Source organism: Mirounga leonina, unplaced genomic scaffold (genome assembly GCF_011800145.1).
Source record: "Mirounga leonina isolate KUSES-001 unplaced genomic scaffold, KU_Mleo_1.0 Mir_125, whole genome shotgun sequence".
Taxonomy (NCBI): Eukaryota; Metazoa; Chordata; class Mammalia; order Carnivora; family Phocidae; genus Mirounga; species Mirounga leonina.
In genome coordinates, this window is record NW_023270305.1 from 55096581 (window position 1) to 55121108 (window position 24528).

The 24528-nt window shown below is 37.0% G+C and overlaps 1 protein-coding gene across 5 annotated transcripts in view; it reads right to left on the bottom strand.

Annotated features, from left to right (window-relative positions):
- The window catches only part of VRK2 (VRK serine/threonine kinase 2), a 114293-nt gene that overhangs the window by 12469 nt on the left and 77296 nt on the right, over positions 1-24528 (bottom strand). For 3 of the 5 annotated variants that reach the window (XM_035001501.1, XM_035001502.1, XM_035001503.1), the window contains exons 8-11: positions 20778-20910; positions 11035-11173; positions 8472-8530; positions 4504-4670 (exon numbers count right to left, since the gene is read on the bottom strand). In XM_035001501.1, the coding sequence (XP_034857392.1) occupies positions 4504-4670; positions 8472-8530; positions 11035-11173; positions 20778-20910 (498 nt within the window). The remainder of the gene's footprint in view (positions 1-4503; positions 4671-8471; positions 8531-11034; positions 11174-20777; positions 20911-24528) is intronic. The other 2 variants (XM_035001504.1, XM_035001505.1) reach the window with 2 other exon arrangements.

A 24528-nucleotide genomic window follows, 5' to 3' on the forward strand; every position in this document is an offset into this window, starting at 1 on the left:
GAAGATAGGAACAGCGCAAGGGGAAATAACGGAGTAGCCAGTGCCAGAACGGAGAATGAATTACATTGGCTGGGCAAGCAGAGCCTTAATTTGTAGTCTCTCAATTTTTAGCTTCTATTGCCAAATGTGTTCACTCCTTCCCTTTAAAATATGCTGGTGTTTTGTGGCTAGGCCTAAGCTGTCACAACACCATTCTTTATTCACCCCTCCTCCTGGATCCCAGCTTCTCAAAGGATAGCAAAGCCATTGCTTTTCAGTAACCTGACAATTGGAATTGTTCCCTCATCACTCAGGGTTTCTTTATTTTCACCACTCAACTCTCCCAAACTACTGGGAAAATTCACGTGTAACCACCTTCTGAGTCACTCTCCCACTGAAGTCAACTTGGTGATAAAGGCGCATCAGACCACCAGTGTGAGACAAAGGGTTTCCCAAGGCTGTTGTACACCGTTTCATCCTAATAAGACTGGCTTGCCAATCATTGTGAAAATGTGTCTTATGATATAAAGGATTCGTTGAGATATTAATTGAGGTTTTTAACGCCTCCTGGATGCTAGGCACTTTAGGTATAACGGTTTTTGGCCTGGGAGCCTCTGATGTACAAACAAAATTTGATCTAATATATTCAGTCCTCCGTGAGGCTTTCTGGAAGAGACGAGGCCTCCTGGATCTGCTGTCAGTTGGCCGGATGGCTAGGTTGTGCTGCCATAAGCAGTTCTAGCTAATAAACAAAATGATATCCAGTTTATGAAAAATTTCTTTTTCTAGGGAAACTTCTAAAACGGTAAGAATGAAGTGGGATGATTAAGTTTTACTCTCAATTATGAACAGAGGGTAGAACTTTTCTCAAAGACATAAAAGTAAGTACAGGAAACACTCTGGGCATCTCATATAATCAAATAAAATGATACTGTCCGAATATGTGTCATTTTCAAGAAAGTGGCTATTCAAATAAGGTATCTTTTATTTAATTTCCCATCAGCACTTCACGGTGTTCTAAGAAACCTGCAGTACTCTGGCCTCCTAAAATTCAGTAAGTCAAAAATATGCTCGTAATTGAGATTTTATACTCTCCTTTTCTCACACAGAATATGAAGACGAGCTTAACAGAATTATTTTGAGAAGGCTCAAGGAAGAATTTTATAAATTTTTAAGTTCAATACAAAGATTACTACAACCAATAATAATATGTTCACCCCTGGATTTGCTGTGGGAACCTCAGATTTAGGGTAAATGGAAGGACAAACTTTTACTTGTCTGAAATGTAGGACAGCTTGAACATTTTCACTCTGTCCTCCAGCTACCCCTCTGTCTAGGTAGAGCATTTAGGAAGGATGGGTGGCTCATTATGCCCAGGTCTCTGTGCTATTCCCATGTGGACTCGGGCACCCTAACGAGGGGGGAGATATGATAAGCTGATGAGAGGGTCCACTACTGGCTCTTGAGGAAACAGCTTATTCAAGGGTTGAGTGGGGGCCTTCAATAATACTGGTTTTCCACCTTGGCTTTCGCATTCTCATCTGGGAGTTCTAGAGCTTTAGCTCACCTCAGCAAGCATGCTTACTGAAATATGGTTTCCTTCAGTGAATTTTGGACATTAAATCCCAGTGGAAGGCATAAATAGACTGGGGTAGCCCTGATGACAGATTCTTCTAATTTGACAGCATTACCTCAGGAGCCACCGGAGCTACTAAAGAGTGATTTCAGCTATACAGACCATCATTGTGATTGAGGCAAATGCCCCAAAAGATTTGCTTTTCAGGAAAAAAAATATCAACGTCTCTCCTGTCTTGACAAAAATTCATTTCCAATTTAACTCCAGCAACAGTCTTTGAGGACTTGTGCAAGGCAGCGGCTCAGTTTACAGGGAACAGTTTATAATGCCTAGTAAAACCCAGCATTGGAAAAATACCTCATTTTTCTTTTGCAAAAAGGTGCTGTAAGTTTGCCAAGGTTCTTATGGTGATGTGCTATTTTCTAATACCTAACCCAAACACATTTTTTTAGGAATACTAAATTTAAAAGGCACCACCACTTATATTGAGGGAAATAACCATTTAAAAAAATTAAACATTCATAACTTTCTTTTGAATACTGAATGACAGAAATATTTTATTTATATAACTGTATATGTTTTCTGGTCCACTGACTTCTTTTTAGGTATCTCTGTCCGAAAAGTGTTAAGTCCAGAAGTCATTCAATATTCTGTTAAATAACTAGAGTAATCCACGTATGAAGTAACAAGAAATGTTTTTAGTTACTAATAAGGGGATTCTGTCTGTGATTAAAAAGAGAGAAATGTGGAGCCATGTGACTGATACTCATTCTGGACCTAGAATGCTTTTTGTTATGGAAGCAGAGTCAATGGCAGAAACTGTCCTATACTTGTAACATTCAGGGCAAGTGTCCATTTATATGGTCATACTTTGCTTTTAAACATTTTCAGGTGTGGTTTTTGCAACATTACAAAATCTGTAAACTTTAAAAATAAAAATTAAGATACTTTGGGTTTAGCTACATGGGGAACCCATTTTTATATTATGACTATTAAATATATTTGTGCACTTAAAATACTACAGAAATAAAGTCACTATTCAATAAATATTGATCTGCTGTGGAACATGCCCCCAGATCATCTTACTGTCTATACACTGGGGCTGGTCATACTGTTAGAAATTAAAGAATGCACACTATTCTTGGTCAAATGAATAATAAATATTATTTATTTGGAATAATATTTTTATATTATAAATAATTTTATATCATTTTAATAATATTCTTTTTATTCATAATCAAAGTGCTCTAATCAAAAGGGAAGAATAAAATATTTTTGACTGAGGCTCATTGGAGAAAATGTTTTATGTTCTGTTCTCTGCATATAAAAATGGTTTCACAACAAACATCCTTTGAATTTGATGAAACTGAAAATTCTGGTGGATAATAATTAGAATTTTACATCAGAGGATATAACTATCCGTTTTTAAAATGGCTTCTTTTATATTTCAATTAAGTTTATGAAACTGAAAAACTACAAAAAAAAAAAAAAGGAAAAAAATCTACCTAAATTAGTGTAGATTAAGTGGTGACCATTATTGCAAGGGAAATACTATGTTAAGGAAATGGCTCTTTGTTTTGTTGCAAAAGTGATAAAAACACAAAAGTCAATAAAACTGTTAAAATAAGTCTCAGTAATTACCAAGATCAAAATCCACTGGCTTTTTATTAAACATGAACTTTTGTTCTGCCTTCTGCAATACGTAAATAGTGCTGACAATTGGTTTGTGAGGCATTTGCTACAATAAAATGTAATTGTATCATGAGAGAAAGGTGACAATCAGGAGATCATGAAAAAATTACATATTCTCACTGGTAGTTAATTAGCCATGCAAAACCTCCTCAAACAGATATTCTCTTCTATTAGGAATGATTACTATGCAGGCCTACAGATGTCAATACCACAGTCATTCAAATACTTCTTTCCCTACTAATTGAAGGTTGTAAAGCTCTGGTGCCAAGGTTTTGCTTCCAAAGAGCTAATTTATGACTAGAAGGATATTTTATGTCTTCAGTTGCAGCAGCTACAAAATTCAGCAAATCAGAACCATCTGTGCACTGATACTTGACTCACCATTCATCTTGCAGCCTATCAGTCACATTAGTTTGCATCCTGCATTCTTGGCTCATGAACACTTGCGATGATCCAAAGTTCATAAGAAATATTAAAAATGAATGGCATCCTGACCCTACCTCATTGTACACGCATCAAGAAAAAAAGCCCCCCCCCCCCCCCCCCATCTTTTGCGTATGGACCGTATCAAGGAAGGACTGGACATTTGGTTGCCCGTCCAGTAAGGCGGCTCACAGCAGTCTCAGGTTTCCCCCGCCCTCTGAGAAATGTTGTAAGTCCTAATTCCTGTGTATTGTTTCAAGTTCTATTTTTTTAAGTTGATGTGAGTCAGTCAGTTGGAAGATTACAGAGTAAAGGATGAGAAGGTGTAACTTAAAAAAAAAAAACTTTTTCAAAGGTTATTTTTGTAGATTGAAATATCAGTACAAACCAGTCATCTGGTTAAATCTAAGAATATCAATGTTATCGCCACCAAATTATGGCCAAACTGGTAAGCAAAACTAGAGGGCAGTAACTATAGAAATGCGAAGAAAAGCAGCTTTATAAAGGTCCTCATGAGTAAAGTCAGATTAGCCTTTAATCTGACCTTGGTCATATCTCTGTGACATCAGTCATTGCTTTATTTCTTTAATAGAAGAAATACTTTAATACTTCTCTAAGTAGGCCATGGACCCTACTACTATTTTTCTCTAAGAGACAATAGGTCAAAAGAACTGTGAACAAAATTTCTTGGAGCTAAGTGAGGAGAACTAGGAATTACATATAATAAGCAAGAAACTGGGTTGTCAGACTCCTTTTGAGACCCCAAACAACTTCATTTGGTAGAAAAGCTTCGGGGAAGGTAATCGTGGGATCCCAGGGACTAAAATACTTACGTTTTGATTGTCTGGAGTACACACATTTACACTCTGGCCTCCGGTGGAAAATTCCAGTGGTCCTAAAGGTATTTCACCTGGGTTCAGGATTTTCTTGAGCATCTGATAGTTTGGCTTTTCATCATATGCTAAACTATGAGCACATACCAAATATTGGGCTATTTCACCTGTGAAGAAGTGTTAAATTTTTTTACACATTATTCCTAATGGGCAAGAATTGTCAAGGCTCTCGCAGCATCAAGACCTCTCTATTCTCTTACACATGCACACAACACACAGCCTGAAGAAACGAAGAATGAACACTTTGGTGAGAAGCACTTTTCAAATGGTATCCAAAAATGGCTGAAAATACAGTGACATGGAGAGTTGACAAGATGGGAAAAACTGGTAATTTTTTTACATATCTTTGTTGGTATGTTTATTTCTCACTAACTTATCAAAGGAAGCAAATTTTTAAAAAATTACAGTTAGTGATTTTGACTTATGGGGTTCAATTACTAAGAACTACATGAATAATATAATAGACCAGACATGCTTCATACTTTTATGTTGAAGTTTTAAAAATTCAGTTAAAAACAAGTGTTACTTATTATAAACCTCCTTACTTTGACAGAAAAAAAAAATCACTGCAAATTTTAATTCAGGCTTTGATTTTGAGATTATAACAGTACATTCTGAAATGACCTTGAATTCTAGGTTTCTAGCCATGACTAATTTTAGAGTTCCCCAGACCTCCCTCGAGTCCTCCATACCTAGCTGGCCCAGTGCCTTCACTGCGTCGTCTTCCTAATTTAGAGCAGAAGGATGAGATGTTGCTACTTTTTTTCTTTCTAATGTAATCTCTTCCCTAGAACTATATAGCTATCCCCCCAAAAATATGAACTACAAACTTTTAAATACAAATAAAACTAGTCACCTCAAATTACAAACATTGCTGCCTTAAAATAAATGTAGTCTGCATTTTTGTTTCAGGTGGAGATTCAATCTAAAATCAAGATACAAGTAAATGATAATACCATATACTGCTTAAAATCTAGCATGTTTTCCTTTTTCGTAGAGATGTTTAGATACTCCACAATTTAGTTTCTATAAGCTTTTCCCCTTCAAAAACTTATTACTCACACAGACATAAGTACCTCTTACTTTCTCACTAAGTTGCTATATCCCCATGGTGGGAAAAATCTGGGAAGCTTTGTGGCTTGGCAGGAGTGACTTCCTAATCCTTCCCTTCCCCTCCAGGCCCACCTCCACTCAAGAGGGAACTGCAGACATGGCTTTCACTCCCTACAGGGAAAAATTCCAAAAGGAACAGTCACCATCCCTTCCCCCTGTAAGAGTCAGAGCGACCATTTCATACCCTATTACCCGCAGCTGTGTTCTAGGACCATAAGGCCACTGTGGCTAGAATGAGAACTCTTGGCTCCAGGGTTTTTGTTTTTAGTTTCTCGTTGTTTTTTCTTTTGGATACCGTGGCAATTACGCAACCTAACTTTTTTCCTTCTCTAATGTTTTAAGACATGTCACATTCTTTTATCTAACATTCGATCAGTCAGATCTCTATTAACTAGCAAATGGTATGGCTTCATCACATTTGTAACTCCTGTTTCCAGAAGCCCAGTGCGAGACTCCCATTCCTGAAGGGATGATCAAAAAGAAAAAAGATTACATTACATTCACTACCATTTTCATGTAAATATTCTGTTGTTCTTTGGCCCTTTTGAGACTGGTACACCAAGTCTGGTACATATTATTACAGTGCTATTAACCAAAATATCCCAAATGGGAAGAGAGCCGAATATGGTGGGAGAATTTTCACAGGTCATGGTTAGAAGACAATGGACGATTCCTGGCACTCCCCCAGCTGACGGCAGCTGTGCTGCAGTCTTCGTGGGTCTGGGGCTTGGGAAAATGAGGTATGGGTGAGGTAGGAAAGGGAGAAAAAGAAAAGCCACCTCTTATAAATTCATTATTACCAACCTGAAGCTTAGACTATTGTGATGTATTACTGCCTAAAACGGTAGCCTTCCAAGAGCTGGATTTGTTATATTAGGTATACTTTTAAATTTACTAGCATATTTCTGGAGCTATAGAACAAAATGCTTTGAGTAGTATGAAATTACCATATTCTTGAATCATTTGCTTTTAAGCTAATGAAATATGAAGTATCATTACCATCATCTCAGGAGATAGAAACTTGTGCAACTATTATTATTACACCGAGCTGGACACGCACATTGGAAACTTTTTGGTGGTTTTATTTCATCAACTGCCTTAGTAATAAACCTTTTACACATTGGATTAACTGTCATGCTTGCAGTACCCACTCCTAAGTACAACCAACTAAGAGGTCTTCCGTTAATATTAAAGTTTCAATGTTTTGTGCTTTAGAAATAGAAATCTGCATTTTATAAAATAATGGGATGGACCCAAATAAAGGGTTTGTATTGAAAAATGGAGAACCTGGCACTCGTGTCACTTCTTGTTATCGCTCAGATCTTCATATCTCCAGTAATTGAAGTGTCACAGAATATACACAGGCCCACAAGCATTCATCTTATGGAACCCAGGGCATCGGGGCTTTCTTTTCTAATCCTGGGAGCTGAGCAGTTACCTTTTGTGCAGAAGGGGCAGAAAAGGTAAGGGAGATACACAGAGAAAACTTTCTTTGACATCTCCCATCTCTCCTTTTTGCTGTCCTATTGAGTAAAACATAAGCTGTATAACTTGGTCCAAATGCCAATAAGCGTATTAGCCAAAAAGGAGCACTGGCATTTGGACCAAGTTACTCAGTGCAGTTACAGAAAGGAAAAGCTTTCACCTTCAACCCTCACGCCGTGCCCCTCCCCCCGCAAGGAGAATCCTCTGCATTCGCACCCTCCTCCATCAGAAGAGGGACAACAGAAAGTGGCAAGCTGGAGGCTCACACTGGGGCAAGCTTAGGACTTGGAGAATGGAGGTGGAAAAGCAGAACTACTTTGTTCCTCTTTCGTTTCCCATGGAAATGAATATTTTGGTTTCTTGTCAAAGAACGGCTATAAATATAAGTTCAAGATGATTTAACTCTACATTTAAACTCTCAGATGGAAACTGATGCTATTTGACCTTATCTAGAGGGTCAGTGTACACATTCACTTTCATATAAGTCAGCTAAAAGCTAACTTTGAGATTGCCCAATATAGAGAGAACAAGATTCATTCCCCATATCTGTCTCTGAGAAAAAGCGAGCCTGACAGCAGAAGCCGGCACTTTTCCATAAGACAATCAAACTCATTTATTAAATTGGTGAACAATGTGCCATGCATGCATATGCAAACGACAGGCACTTGGGTAATTGTGAATTGACTTACTATTTTTACTGATAATACTGTCAATTAAAGAAGTCCAAAACGATCCATACTAACTTGAAAGAGAAAACCATTTAATGAAACATACCTTCAAATCCCAAGGTTACATAACTTTGCCAATCCAAATTTTTTTTTTGCTGGCTGTTCAGTCACAGTGCAGCCCAGATCTGAACAGCACTCAAGTGTTCAATGATTTGGTTTTTTAAATTACTGACTGAAAATAGTCTTTCCCTAGATCAACTTTATCTTCTTTCAATGATATAGAGAGGGACAAAATCAGAACGTCAACTCTAACAGTACTAGATACAGGTGACTATTAAACCTGTGTAAGATTCCTCCTTCTCCTGCCCCCCCACCAAAAAAAATGCAGTCAGCAAAGCCTAGAACGCTGCCGAAATATTTTCTTGTAGCCTTCTTGTGTTGTGTTCTGATGTCAGAGAGGATCTAAACGTTCTCTTCTCCAGCAACTTACCTGTAACCTTGTGTAGAGAGTTTCCTCCCACCCCTGTGGGAATGGGAGTGGGTGGATTCAGCAAAAGCCGTAACACAAGAGTGACAAATGTGGAAATGTGGTGACCAGTAAATCATACAGGAGAAGGTGGTAGAAGTTATCATTTGACTTACGGCAGCTGCTTCTGGAAGGAGCCCATTTAAGCACTGACTCAGGAAGCTCATCCAACAGACTAAAACAAAATAGAGTAATATGCAGTGAATTTGTTCACGATCCTGTGATTCGCTGTCTTGATTACAAAAAACAAAACTCAAATTCTGTGTTGGTGGGTCACCCATATCGTCGTGCCTTTCAATATTTTTTTTCACCCCCGAGGGTAAGTGGAAGTGGGGGAGATCCTTCAATTCTCATTGACCAATTTTATATCAATCCCCTAGAAACTAAATGTAGATTTACAGTATAAATGCTTTAGTTCAAAGTCTGTACATGCAGAAATGTAGAAGTAGGGCTATCTGTCATGATTTTTTCTCAAAAACAAGAAAAAATACATAGGAAAATAGTATCAGGATTTTCAGGAGATTTTTCCTCAGGTACTTATCCTTGGGGAGGGGCAAATTATTTATGTACACTGTTCTCCACTGGGTAGTGTTTGATGCTCTTCTATGATTAAACAGGTTAAGAAGAAATATCCAAACAACAAATAAGATGGGTCATTATTCTAACCCTTCCCAGGGTTTCAGACTGAACAAATATAGTTCTTTTAAGTTGCTTGAGCCACCAGTATATAAACATGCAACTAAAATTACTGATATGAGTGTTTGACTGACAAACTCAGGCACAGGCAGAATTGCAACAATAAATGCACCAACTGATCTGATATCACCCCATGTCAGGAAAATAAAGGGCATGAGGGAGATACGGTATCATGGCTGTATATGCAAGCACGCCCTTACAAGGAAATTCAGAGTATGCCTTCTTAGCAAGTTGAATGAATTCTGATCATATATTATTTACTATCAGAAGTTTAAAAATGTCTATAGTTTACCTTAATTATAAACTTCATTATGTATTAGCTTTACTGGTTTATAGACTTATATTAGTAATCAAATCAAAATGAAGATATTAATATACATAAGGGTCCCCAAAGTGTAAATGGGAGTTATGTTTATTAGCATATTATTTTGCATGATACCCTATTATCACATTTGAATATATACACATAGGCATACTCTTTAGATATCTACAATGAATGCATCTATATATGTATATTGATAAAAGACTAAATCATATTAATAAGTCTTATTAAAAGAAAAAATACATGTGGGGCGCCTGGGTGGCTCAGTTGGTTAAGCGACTGCCTTCGGCTCAGGTCATGACCCTGGAGTCCCGGGATCGAGTCCCGCATCGGGCTCCCTGCTCGGCAGGGAGTCTGCTTCTCCCTCTGACACTCCCCCCTCCCATGTGCTCTCTCTCATTCTCTTTCAAATAAATAAATAAAATCTTTAAAAAAAAAAAAAAAAGAAAAAATACATGTAATCATTGGAATTAGAATGCAAGTCTTTTAAATATAGTACATGATTCAAATCAGGTGAACGGAGGTGAAAAACTCGGTATCGAGATTGTTTATAATACGCCCATTACTGTGCTTTGACTTGACCCATATATTGAAAAATGTCGGTTAATACGGGCACATTAATCACCGTGGTAAATAACTGATTAGACAGCTCTAATATTGACTTATATAAATGTGTTCGTTTGGGGTAAGGGGCTGCGATGATCCAGATTCCAAGCGGAGAAATACTTCCTGTAATATGCCAGTATTTACAAATGTAAACTGTATTACTCTGCATCTGTAGGCTAGGCCCTCTGTATAAAGAACGGATACCACGGCTGAATTTGAAGACTGGTTTCTATGGATCAGCTCCCCCTTTTGTAAACTTCTGTTGTACTCACCTTACTTAAAACACAGCTGCCTTTTCCAATCGCAATATTCTATCTGTGGATAACTACTGTTGAGCATATCTGTCGAGTATATAATGAAAAACTGGCTATTCTGGGCTGCATGCAATTGCTTTTCCTTAGGCCTGATGAGTGGGAAATTAGTAAAATAGCAACATGCTCTGTTCTCAGTCTGACCTAGTTCTCATGCTAACAGATTCTAGGTGATAAAAATTGAATGTGGAATATTAAAACTGTTTATGTGGCTGCAAGATTCTCTCTTACATAAACACCTCCTATAAAAGTTTTGTTTGTTTCTTCCTCGAGAAACAAAACACGCTCTCTCCAAGATCCAGAATTAAGAAAGAGGTACGATGCGCTCACTTGAAAAACAGAAGCCGCATCGCTCCCACCTCGCGCTGTCGCTTTGCACAGTTCACAGCACTCACACCAAACTCAGACTACCTCCATGTCCTCGTACAACGCTAATTTGAAACTGCTCTTCCTTGAAAAGACCACCACCTAGAATTCGGCTTTGGAAAACGCCACGTAAAAGAACAAACACTTCACTTGACATTTTGCGTTACGACTCGTGCGCGTGTGATCTCACAGGTGCTGTCTTAACGGATTTGAAGTCGGTAAGGTGTTTGGCTTTTCAAGAAATGCTTTTCAGATGTCAGAAACTGGCTTTGATTATCGGACCGGGCGAACGGCCGTCTGGTCGGGGCTGGAAACTCCCTTTACTGGAAGCCCTCCAGGGCCCCTGCCCTCCGGGCTGGACTGCTGGCGCGCGGGTACCTTGCTTTAGCAGCCTGGACGGCCGCAGGGTCCCGCAGGCTCCGCTCCCAGGGCAGGCCCCCACACAGGCAGCGCAGCAGGCAGTAGCCGAGGGTCTCCAGGTCGCTCCGTCTGGACAGGGCTGGAGGAGGAAGAAGCACTGACAGAGAAACCCGAGGGACAAGCACGTTTTGAGACCTAGGGAAATCGCCGAATGAACCCTGAAAAAGCCAAATGGGCAAGTGCGTTTTGTTTGTTCAGCTGGATGGAAACGTAAACGCCCGGGCTTTTGGCCACAGTCCACAGACAGGCAGTGACTTGTGGCTGTTGAAAGTAAGGGTCAGTTTCCTCACCTCCTCCACCTCCATCCTTCCTTCGTCTGGCCTGTCACATGGACTCGATCTCCATGGCCTCTGACATGATCCAGACAACCCATAACCTGGCACCAACACTTTCTCCAAGAGCCAAGCAGTAAAACAAAGAAATAAATGTCTGCGGCTAAATTGCTAACATATGTTCCAGGAAGTCCGTGGGGTCTGCACTGGTCATGCGGAGACCCTCTGAGTGCAGACTAAACATTGATGGCCTTTCCTGCTCCAGTCCCGCGAGGAGCATTGGAAGCTGGAAGAATATGACAAAACTGCCATCTAGTGTGCAGGATGGAAACACAGGCCTGTGTGAAGATTCTGCAATTAAATACAAGTACAGGATGAAAAAACGCCTACTGTTTCAGGCACGCGGCTCTAAAATTTTACAAATATTTTTAGATATAAGCAGTGCTAAGCTAAAATTCTGGTCAAATAGCCTGAATAGAAAAATGCAACAGGGAGGCGATGGTGTGCAGAGGTGCTTGGACATAGAGGTGCTTGGACAGAGGCTTTCAGAATTGAAAAGAGGATGGCTTTTCATCAAAAAACACAGAAGAACATTTTTAGGCCACTGTAGATATCATTTATACCAGACTATTAAATGCTATAGACTAATTTTATCATAATTTTTGTGTTTTTTTTAAAGTGTCTTATTTGAAAAGACAGACAATGAAATCTGATGTAAGTCAAAATACAACCAATATTACTGAAATAACAATTACAGCGTTAACGAGATCCCACAAAATAAACTCATTTTTTTATAACCATTCCAAATTGTTACAAAACAATAGGCCGGTATTTACATTTCTGCCATTACTTGAATGTTCATCTGTGGAGGGATATAAAACCTCCTAAGTGCAATATGTGGCTGTTAAACCCGCTGTAAACAGGTATCCTATTTTATTATCTTTCATTAAATAAACTCTGAAAAGTCAGTCAGTAAACTTAGTTTTTAATTTAAAAAGTCACCTACAAAGAAGAATGCCGCGAGCACATCATAACTACTTTTGGTTACCATACGTACGTTATTATAAAAGCAGAAGACAAGATTAGCTGTTACACAGAGTCTGTCTTAACTGCTATTGGAGTACTGGATTATTAAAGGCCCTTCAATCCAGCAGAATGTTACAGTCCCATGGGCACCGTTTACTTTCTTCACAGGCTTCGACAATGTCCTAATGCAAGACTTGGCTCTCCTAGTAGAATAAAAACACAATCTCTGCCATGCTGTTTGGTACTGATTTCTTCAGTAATAAATCTCCCACTAATAATGGAATGGTTCCATTTATACAGATGTGCGCACAAGTCCCTTTTCCATTATGGCAATACCTGATTACCACCACTTAAAAAAAATCACATCCTCTAATTTAAAAAAAAAAAAAATCATATTCTGACACCTGTTTGGACGACACAGGCTACACACAAGAGGTCCTCTGAGGAAAAATAATCAGAATTAAAATGGAATAAACCTTCCCAGTCACTTCCCCCCTCCTCCAACGGAGGGATGAATTGATTTGAAGCTCTAAGTAAAGACGAGTCATTTAGGTTTCTGAAGCCAATCTTTCCTAAACTGGTCTTCATTTGAAATAGCCCCTTGAGAGTTGACTTTACTTGACTATTAGAGTTTGGTCTTACCTAATTAATATACATTATCACATTTATCAACCTTTATTTTCTTTTAGTGCTCATATACATTGATAACTATGGTTAGGTCAATGTTTTACTACTATTTCCACTAAAATATATGTAATGTTAGGGGAAAAAAAAATCCTATAGTCACTCTTGCCACCAGTAAAAAGACACCTCTCCCTCAAATTCCCTCCCAGAGAAACAAATTGCAAAGTTCTATGTGTTTTAATGAAGTTCAACCCCAAGACTCTACCAATGATTAAGTCTTCTTTCCATCTACTATACAGAGAAGAGTCATCTTAATACCTGTTAAATTAAAAATAAATATTCAAGATGGCAATATTAACATCTATGTTTATGTGTAATTAACACAATGAATTGATCATATATCTTTGACTTTAAAAATACATCATCAAGGGCGCCTGGGTGGCTCAGTTGGTTAAGCGACTGCCTTCGGCTCAGGTCATGATCCTGGAGTCCCGGGATCGAGTCCCGCGTCGGGCTCCCCTGCTCAGCGGTGAGTCTGCTTCTCCCTCTCCCACTCCCCCCCTTGTGCTCTCATTCTCTATCTCATTCTCTCTCTCAAATAAATAAAATCTTTAAAAAAAAAAATAAATAAAAAAAAAATAAATAAATAAAAATACATCATCAAAATATAGATGATATGACAAAAGGATAATAATTATAGAAGCCAGGAACTGGATATTTGGATATGTATTATACTAGTCTATTATTTTTCCTGTGCATTTGAAAAATATTAAATAAAATGCTGAAAATAAAAAAATAACAATTGATATTTGAAGAGAACTATTAATATCTAACTATAAAAATCTTTTTAATTTGAAAGTTGAAATATATTATGAACTGTTTTGCTTCTATAGAATTTGGTCTCTGTATAATTTATTATAATACATAAAGTTCTTCAGTTGAATTTGATAATTAATGTAATCATTAACAGTAGTATATTTTCATGTAGATTTCCTAAAAAGTCAAACTTTTACTTATGATGCCTCTGTTTAAAAATGTGGCAAGATTTAGTTATTAATACTTTGCCTCTACATTCCCTTGTTAGTTTTAAAATATAATTTAGCATCTAGCATTTATTTAGCTTATTAGTATGGAGCAATGCAAATGACTCTTCATTGAAAGCCTGTTGTGTTCTCAATTGTTTGACATTTTCTAAATTATAAAGTACTGTCAAGAGTAACAAGAGTTAAAAAAAAAAAAAGGCATGGGTGGGAACTTGAATTCTACCTCATTAGAAAGCAGATTCCAGGAACTGTGGATACTAGAGTACTTAATTAAAATAAAAACAATTGATATGATTTATGGATCTGCTATTGTGCCAGACACTCTGCTTTAAATTCCATCATTTAATCATTCTAACAATAATATAAAGTGCTATTTAAGCCTGTTGATAAACAAGAAAATAGAAGCTCAGAGAAGTTAAGCAACTTGTTTAGTATCACAAAGCAAAAACTGACAGAGCTCTGCATTGAAATGCAAATCTTTCAGAATCCAAAGCCCATACTCACTCTAACAACTACTTTGCCTCGCATTAGTTTTAACACCATTCAAACCACATTACATATTCTACTTCTGTAGTTAGGGGAGTATTTGAGGCAGGCATTTTAACTTAAAACACCAAAGACATACTGATGCAAAGATGGTAGTTTGGCGAGGAATAAACAAGCAGCAGGTCCTGAGGTCTAAGGTGCAGCACTAACGAAAGTTTCCATGCAGGGCGCCTGGGTGGCTCGGATGGTTAGGTGTCCGCCTGTGGCTCAGGTCATGATCTCCAGGGCCTGGGTCTGAGCCCTGTGCTGGGCTCCCAGCTCAGCGGGGAGTCTGCTTCTCCCTCTGCTTCTCCCCCTGCTTGTGCTCTCTCTCTCAAATGAATAAATAAAATCTTTTTAAAAAAAGTTTCCACGCAACTATCCTTTTATGAGACGCTTTCTTTCAAACTATTTCATTGTGATGAAGAAGGGTATCTAGTAAAAATATTACTTTATACAGTGTTTCGATGGTCCTTCCCAGCTGGTAGGAGAACAAGAGAAGCTAACTTAGAGAACTGGTCCTTATTCTAAAGACAAACTGGAGTAAAAATATCTGGGACCAACTCACCAAATGGAATGTAACAGGAACCGTGGGGAAAAGAAAGTATAAGTGTTAATCCCAAAATGGATCTGATTATTTGCCTGAAGTGCTTTCTGTTTAGTTTTATTTTTTTTATATAGAGTAACATGAAGTATGACGAAAAACAGGATTTGGTAGGAAATAATACAGTGAACTTGAAAACTTCTGCCTTAAGCAGACAGGGGTGAAATGCCCAAAATACTACTTTATATGCTCCGAAATGACCTAAGAAAGAAGAAAACATCTGAATAAGATGCTCACCTGAAGAACTGAATGGTGACTATCTGCAGATCAAATTTGGAGTTTATTCTTTCATTCCCAACTAGTAACCTATGTGATTGTATTTTGTCACTTTAGATGTATAAAAAGCTGAAAAATTTCATGGTGGCCACGATTTATTGCAATATTGAAAAGGATATTAGGAAAGCAGAATGCAATATGTCACATTTCAAATAAAACATTAAACTCAGGTCTCTCTTATTTTTTAGTACTTTAAAATTTTAAACCTTAGTTGGTTTTTTTTTTTAATGAAACACTACTGTGTGAGGCTTAGGTAAAGTTATTCAACAGAGCAAAGATGTTTTTGTTTTGTTTTGTTTATTTTTATTTTTATTTTACCCATCCCTCCCCACCTCCCCTCTGGTGACCATCAGTTTGTTCTCTAGAGTTAAGAGTCTGTTTCTTGGTTTGCCTCCTTTTCTGGTTTTGTTTGTTTTTTCCCTTTGCTTATTTTGTTTCTTAAATTCCACAGAGGTATCTTACATTTGGCCAATGTGTATTATTAACCCAACCAAATAGTTCAAGACCTACATTAAGGCTTTAAAAGTCAGGGCTAAATGTCAAAATTGGGTTATGCCATATAGAATAAAGAGTGTCTTCATTATTTTTTATTTATACATCGACCAAAGACTATTTATAGCAGTAAATTTATCTAAAAATAGAAATCAAGGGTTTGCTTTTCTGACTACTAACAGGATCCAAGCTTAATACCTTAACATCATAATTGAAAAATGGGTTCCCTTTTTTGAATTATTGTTTGAGGAGATAAATATTGTGTAAACCATATGATTTCCTCAAGTTTGGTAACATGAAAATACACTCTCAGTTTATTTCACATACATTTTGTAAGTTGGAGTGCTAGATTAGAGTGAAAGGGAACTGTGCAAAAAATAACACAAGACTTGGATTTCATCTACCGTAGCAATTGGCAAAAATAAAAAAGTATATGTCTCTTTCCTTGATACTGAATATATTACACAAACAAATGGACATTTAAAATGCAATTTAGATATCATATTTTATGGTCATCAATGATGTCAAATTAAAACAGGTATTATACACTCAATGCAGAGGTCTGAAGTATTTAAAAAAGCTCAATATGTTAAATGCAGTATATCTCTAGAGAAATTAGGTATTGACTGCATGCCTCAGTGAGTAGAAAAATCTACAAAAATCCATACCACACATTGATCCAAATATTGCTTTTTAACATTACTAAGAATGTAACAAATTTTAACATAGTATATTTGACACAGATATAATTCTCTTTAATTATCAGGCAACAAGCCCAAAATATGTCTATGTTTATACATGTTAGTTTTTATGAAGAAGAAAAAATTAAGAATAGAAGAGATAGATAAACCCAATGTATATTACTCTAATTTTACACTAAATGAAGCATTTCAGCCACTCAGAAAATACCTTTAGGTCATACAAGAGAATTGAGTTTGGAAGAATAACTGCAATTTTTAAAATACACACAGATCTCCATAGATGTATGGCAGCCCTGGGAATGTTCGTCCCCCTATCCAGCCATCTCTGTGTATCTCAAGTCATATTTTTTGGTTTGTAATAATACAAGCTGCCTTCCTTTTACATACAGTTGAACTAGAAAATGCTTAGGTGAAACTGCTGTTTGGCACCTTATAAAAACTCCTTCATTAGAAAAACCCAGCTAATCCACAGAAAACTGAGAGTTAGCTCTGGTTTCTGAGTACCCACTACAACAAGTAAGAGAGACCAGACGGTCTGATCGGGTTAATGGTCTCTGTTAAGTGGCTAATTCATATGGCAGTTTTACCCTGAATCTTGGAAGATTTCCCTGGGCCTGACCAGCCACAGATACACCTGACATACAGCAAATGCATTGACAACTGGAGGTTCTATTTCCTAGAGATAACTTGTTTTGCTCTTTATGTTTTCCTTTGCATTATCTTTCTCAGTATTTATTTGCTCTCATAGCTGGACTGGTAGAGAAAAGATTTTTCTGAGATTAAACTACACAGTGACTGTACTGAAAGTAAACACATGAATATTTATGAATCTGACCTACCACATTTAACTACAGGATTTATGGCCCTGTTTATTCCAGTTTCTAGATATGACTAAATGATTATTTCATTTCTAATAAATTCCTAAAGTAAAATGTTTTATTTTGGAAAATTAAATGCAAAATGTTAGGAATGAATGGTATTCAAACATTTGAGGATATCAAACCCTTTACTTTATATAGCAGACTGAAACTGCATATTAAAATTTCAGCAAATACACATATTTACATGTATGTATTTATGTATGTGTGTATATATGCATGTATATGTATGCACATATGCACATATGTATGTATGTGTATACAGTGGACCCCTGAACAACACAGATTTGAATTGCATGGGTCCACTTATATGCAGATTATTTTACAGTACAGTACTGTAAATGTATTTTCTCTTCCTTATGATTTTTTTTTTTTTTTTAAGATTTTATTTATTTATTTGACAGAGAGAGACACAGCGAGAGAGAGAGGGAACACAAGCAGGAGGAGTGGGAGAGGGAGAAGCAGGCTTCCCGCGGATCAAGGAGCCCGATGTGGGATTCGATCCCAGGACCCTGGGATCATGACCTGAGCTGAAGGCAGTCGCTTAACCGACTGAGCCACCCAGGCACCCCCTTATGATTTTCTTAGTAACATTTTCTTTCTCTAGCTTACTTTATTGTAAGAATATGGTACAGTATACATATAACATTAAAAAAATATGTGTTGGGTGCTTGGGTGGCTCAGTCAGTTAAGCATCTGCCTTCAGCTCAGGTCATGGTCCCAGGGTCCTGGGATCGAGCCCCGCATCGTGCTCCCTGCTCAGCGGGGAGTCTGCTTCTCCCTCAGCCTGCAGCTCCCCCTGCTTGTGCTCTGTCAAATGAATAAATAAAATCTCTAAAAAAATGTGTTAATTGACTATGTTATATGGTAAGGCTTCTGCTTATCAGTAGGCTATCAGTGGGTAAGTTTTGGGGGAGTCAAAAGTTATACAGGGAGTTTTTTTGACTGCTCGGAGCATCAGCATCCCTAACCCTCATGTTGTTCAAGGGCTAACTGCATATGTATGTGTATCTACATAGATATCTATATCTACATACATGTCTATGTAGATATAGATACACCTAGAAGTTTAGTGTAAATTCTATTTTAAAGGCAGTAAGGGAATCTACTTTTTATAAGAATCCTGTGAAACCTATGATAAAAATGAATTATTCACTCCAGCATATAACTTTCTAGCAAATACCAAAAATATGTAATATAGGCACTTTCCTGAACACTCCTCCCAGGGAAGTAATACCATCTTTCTACCATCATTCTCAGTTCAGTCTTCTCCCCAGAGACCTAGCATGGTGAAATCTACCCAACTCATCAACATGTGTTATTATTTAGGGAGGAAAAAACTTAAATGGACTACAGGATAAAAAATTGTTTAAATCGTTCATGAAGATAGCACAATGAAAACACTGCCCTAAACAATGGAATGATTGTAGAGGACGTTCAGAAATACCATAGTCCAAACACTGACCAACTAACATGTAACAACTCTATTTCCCATTCTGCAATCACAGTTGTTTCTTAGCACTTTTAATAGTCAAAATCAGATAGCATCCGTATGAGAGCTATCAGTTATAGAAATAAGTGGTCCCACCATAAGTTAATATCACTAACATAGTTGGACCAATGCTTAAGAATCTGTGTGATGAATTTCCAGTTACACCGCTATGAAAAAAGTACTTCTGGGTTTGTGCAAACTCTTCCATACTAATAAATCTGGCAAAAATGAGGAACAAAATTCATTCAGAGTGAAAGAACTTCAAGTTGAAAAAAATACATGAGTAGGCATTTGACTCTTATGTTTCTTAATTAAAGCCATGTCCCATTTATATCTTTAACTGCTCATTGACTCATTAACAATGTAAATGGTGAAAAATTACACAATATTACTATATTTCTTAGTGATCACTACTTTTCTAACTACCTTATTCTTGAAAAAAAAAAATGTAGTGGTTTCTCTTAACTCTGATCAGGAATATAAAAGGTAATTTCCATTTCAGAAAATTTAACCTATGATTCTTCCCGGAAGGAAGGTGTATACTGACACACTTGTTTCACTTTTCCCTGGCCTACCTTACGCTAGTGTGGGTTTTAATTGCTGTGGAAAATGATCAAGACCCCCTACATTACATGGTCAATGGTCCTTTTAATAGAAAAGGCAATAATATACAGTTGTTTGCACCAACTAAAACTCGCCAGAAAGTATCAGTTTAGGGTAACAGTTCAACAGCCATTAACAAGTGCAAATGTCTAATTGCCTTTTAGTGACATGGGGTCCTTTCAAAGCTGTTTCTAAATTATTTGCATGGTTTAGCATATTTGAAAATACTTTTATAAATAAAGTTTACAAAGAATATAATTTTGAAAGGCAAACTTTTTCAATAATCACCATTTTTTTTTTTTTACTAGCATAACATTAGAATTGACTTTTTGTCTTGCTGACAGAGCAACTAAGAAAGTACAGTTGCATTGACCATATTGATTGTGAACAAAGCAACCATCAGTGGGACTCTGCACCATATATTTTCAATATTGACCTCCTACTTCCTTTTCCATGGCTTTCTGGGTTGGCTATTGGATTTGGACTGCAGTGTAATAAACAGCTAAGGTTTAATTAATGGTAAATGAATACAAGACATAGGTTATGACTTTAACTAATTAGGGAATTGTTGAATTAAGTCTGCCTTGGAATGCAAGGCAGTACAATCAATATCCAATAAAAGGACTATGTATGTAATTTACCTGCAAATGTGTTTCCAATACCATCAAAGTGAGTTTAAATAAGTAAGATATATGAAAGGCGACTAGGAGAGATTTCCACAAGTTAACACTTTATGGTTTCAGAGAAGATTTCCCTATTGTTGAGAGATGGTATCTTCTAAAACTCTGATAAGGGCCTGGTGAAAAACAGGAATAATTCTTCCCATGTGCACCTTTACCAAATCTGTAATATTAGTGACAGAGCACAAATTCACTTGCTGACCTCCAAGTTTAACCTATACAAACTCGTGATTTCCTGCCCCAAATCAACATCAAGTTTTGCTTACTTAACACCCCGTTGTGCCCTTCTCACTTGTCACAATCTCTGTCTCCTCCCCCTTGTAGACGAAATATTCATTGGCATATAGGAATTCACTACTTTTGATAAAAACCTTGTCAATGTTCTTACTCTTCAAACTGACTACTGAAAGGTCATTACATGGGCCTTTTTACTCTTTAATCATTCTTCTGAAATAAAATTAAGAAAAAGAAAAAAAGAAACCGACCTACTCCCTTGTGGGCATCCAAGCTGGTAAACTCTATTGTCCCATTATGGCCTTTTCTAGGATTTTCCTGATACTGTTTGTGGTTCCCATTGGGACAATATCTGTAGCAAAGTCCATAATCTGCAAGATAAACCTGGAAGACATGAACAGAGAAATGAGTAATGCTTTTGTCCTCTGAAAATATAACCTTTATAATTAATTCTTAAGAAACTGAGAGGTTAAGAACAGCCTCAGATCTACATTTTATTAAACCAAATGGCACCTCAGGATAAAATATATACAACTGGGGGCCATTACAACTAACTTTCCAGCTTAAATCCTGACTTCATCCTGGGCATATCTTGTTTCTGAGTTGACTTAGATTTTAGTCCTTTTTATTTTACTCCTAAATTCCCTTCCCTCCAGGTAGGTATCTAGACATCATAAACTACAATAGGGTTTTGGTTTTTTTTAAATCTGTATTCATACAGCTTATGAGGTCTGCCTTTTTTTGTAACCCTTCACTTAAACATAAACGTGTTTCAAGCAGGGAGGGGAGAGGAGAGCAAACAATCTAAAAATATAAACCTAATGTTATAGGAAACTCCATTAACAGGATGTATAAAAATAGTGAACAGACTATAAGAGGTAATGACTCTTAAAAAAAAAAAAAAAAACCCCACCATGTTGCCTGTATTTAAGAATGGAACATCAATGCCGTACTTTTGGCCTTTCAGACCGATCCATATCATCACTGTTATCTTTGTAAGTCAGTCAGAATTGCAAGCACGGTCTCCAAACAGAATATAGATTGTTAGAAGTCAGATGGCAATTCAAGTGAATTTTTCTCAGATTACTTTTGGAGAGAGAAAGAAGGGGGAAGAAGTAGTTTTACAGATACAGCATGCCCTGAATAGGGAACTGATATGACTAGACATTCATCCTCATGTGTAGCCAGAATAGAGTAGTTCCCAACTACGTTACCATGCTCCTTCCAAAAAGAAAGCAGTTTAAATTTCTTAAATGTGTTGTTTCACATATATTTCCTTAAAATTGGGGGAGTGAGGCAACATTTCATGATACAGCTTCAAGACAATAGAGTATTGCCTACAACTTGCGCTTTAAAATATAACAGAAAATTTATTATGATATTAATATTACAAGAAAATTTAGTATTAAATTCTAGTCTCTCTAAGTTTTTGGTTTTAGGATAGCCTAAGAAGGAGATAATTTGACCTTCAAAATATAAACAGCACAGAGTTTTCTTCATTTGATGGAGAATATAGCTTGCTAGAGTGTCTGGAAACATGATATTTCAGTTTTCTCTCTCTCGCCCACAGACACCATTTCTCAACATGGCCTCAGAAGTAACCGATCCCTCTGCCCTAAATAACTAGACTCCAGGATCAGATGTGTTAACTGGTTGCTTGCTTTCACTATTTAGGATACACTTTATTTAGTTTAAGAACTAAATAGACTTCACTTTGCAAAGTAGATATCCTGAAAATGTACATACTGTTAATGCAGCAAAAGGAAACATTTTAAATATGCTAGAGTAATTCATTACTTAAAAAAAAAATGACCGATAGGCAAACCATAAGAGACTCTTAACTCTAGGGAACAAACTGAGGGTTGCTGGAGCAGAGGTAGCTGAGGGGATCGGGTAACTGGGTGATGGGCGTTAAGGAGGGCACTTAATGTAATGAGCACTGCGTCTTATAAGCAACTGATGAATCACTAAATTCTACCCCCAAAACTAATAATACTCTATATGTTAACTAAATTGAATTTAAATTAAAAAATTTAAAAAAATTAAAAAAAAGACCTATCAAGAAGTTTTTCATGTAGTCATTAGTTAAAAAAAAAAAAAATCAGACCTAAAATTTATGGAGTGCCTAATATGCACCAGGCAGCATGCTAAGAGGTTTATATTCAGTGACCCTCACAGAAATCCTGTAGGTAGGTACCATTATCTCCATTTTACTCAAGCACAAACTGAAGCCTAGTGAGATTATGTGATTTGTGTAGTAAAATGGAACCAGAGTCTGAAACTGGAGTCTTCACTCTCAATCACTGTCAAAGGGAAATTGCACTGGACAAGTTACACAGACAAGGAAGACTTTATTCAAAGCTACTGAATAAGGGAGAGAGACTGTTGCAATTGGGTAAGAAGTTTGAACTCAACTCCGCTGAAATAAAACATGGGCAAGTTTTTAAGTGCAGGGGGTGAGCTAGTGAAATAACTGGAGGAGGTTAAGGGAAGGTTGGTCAGTGTGACTAGGTTGTCCATGTTGTTAATTGGTGTGTAGACTCCAACCCTCCCTCAGAGTCAGGGGGATAAGGGCACAATCTTTCTTAATGACTACATTTTAAAGGGATGGCTCCCAGGTCCTTGAAAAAGACACTCCTGGGTTGCAAAACTGGCAAGAGGCTGGGAAAAGATTTACATCTCAAAGGCACAGAGAAAGAACTTACAATTTCAAGTTTTCTAAGGTAAATGCTCTAAAAAAAGGATAGGGGCCTATAATCCAGAAGAAAATGGTCTAAAGTTCAGTCAAGCTGAAGATAAGAAGCTGATAATATAGTAAAGAAAACATATGCTAACCATTTGACTAAGAATACAGTAATTCATTTGAATAGTGCTGCAGTGGACATGTGGGTAAAGATATCTCTTTGAGATAATGATTTTATTTCCTTTAGATGTATACCCAGAAATGGATTGTTGGATCTTACGGTAGTTCTATTTTTAATTTCTTGAGGAACCTCCATATTGTTTTCCAGGGTGGCTGCACCAGTTTGCATTCCCACCAACAGTGCACCAGGGTTCCCTTTTCTCTACATCCTCACCACTTGTTATCTAATCTTTTTTGATAATAGCTTAACTGGTATGAGTTGATACCATATTGTGGTTTTGATTTGCATTTCTCTGATGATTCAGAGATCTTTTGTGGTTCCAAACAATTTTTAGAATTGTTTTCCTATTTCTGTGAAAAAGGCCACTGGAAATTTGATAAGGATTAAATTGAGCCCACTGATTGCTCTGGATAATATGCACAATTTCACAATTTAGTTCTTCCAACTCATCAGCATGGAATTTTTTCCTATTTATCTGTTTCTTCCTCAGTTTTTTTCATCAGTGTTTTATGGTTTTCAGTACATAGGTCTTTCATGTTCTTGGTTAAATTTATTCCTAAATATTTTCTTTTTGATGCTATTATAAACGGGATTATTTTAATTTCTCTTTCCAATAGCTCATTGTTAGTGTATGGAAATGCAACTGATCTTTGTATACTGATTTTATATCCTGCAACTTTACTGAATTCATTTATTACTTCTAGTAGTTTTTTGGTGGAGTCTAGGGTTTTCTCTATATAATATCATGTCATCCACAGAGACAATTTTACTTCTTCCTTTCCAATGTGGATGACTATTTTTCTTGCCTAAATGCTCTGGGTAGGACTATATTTGTTCAGTACTATACTTGCTCTGTGGCCTAACATGTGATCTATTCTAGAGAATGTTCCATGTGTGCTTGAGAAGAATGTGTATTCTGCTGCAGTTGGACGGAATGACTTGTATATGTCTGTTAGTCCCACCTGGTCTAACATGTAGTTTAAGCCCAGTGTTTCCTCATTGATTTTCATCTGGATGATCTATCCATTGTTGAAAATGGGGTATGGAGCCTCATATTATTATATTGTTGTCTGTAGGTGGAGACTTTATTTTATTATTATTATTTTTTAAAGATTTTACTTATTTATTTGACAGAGAC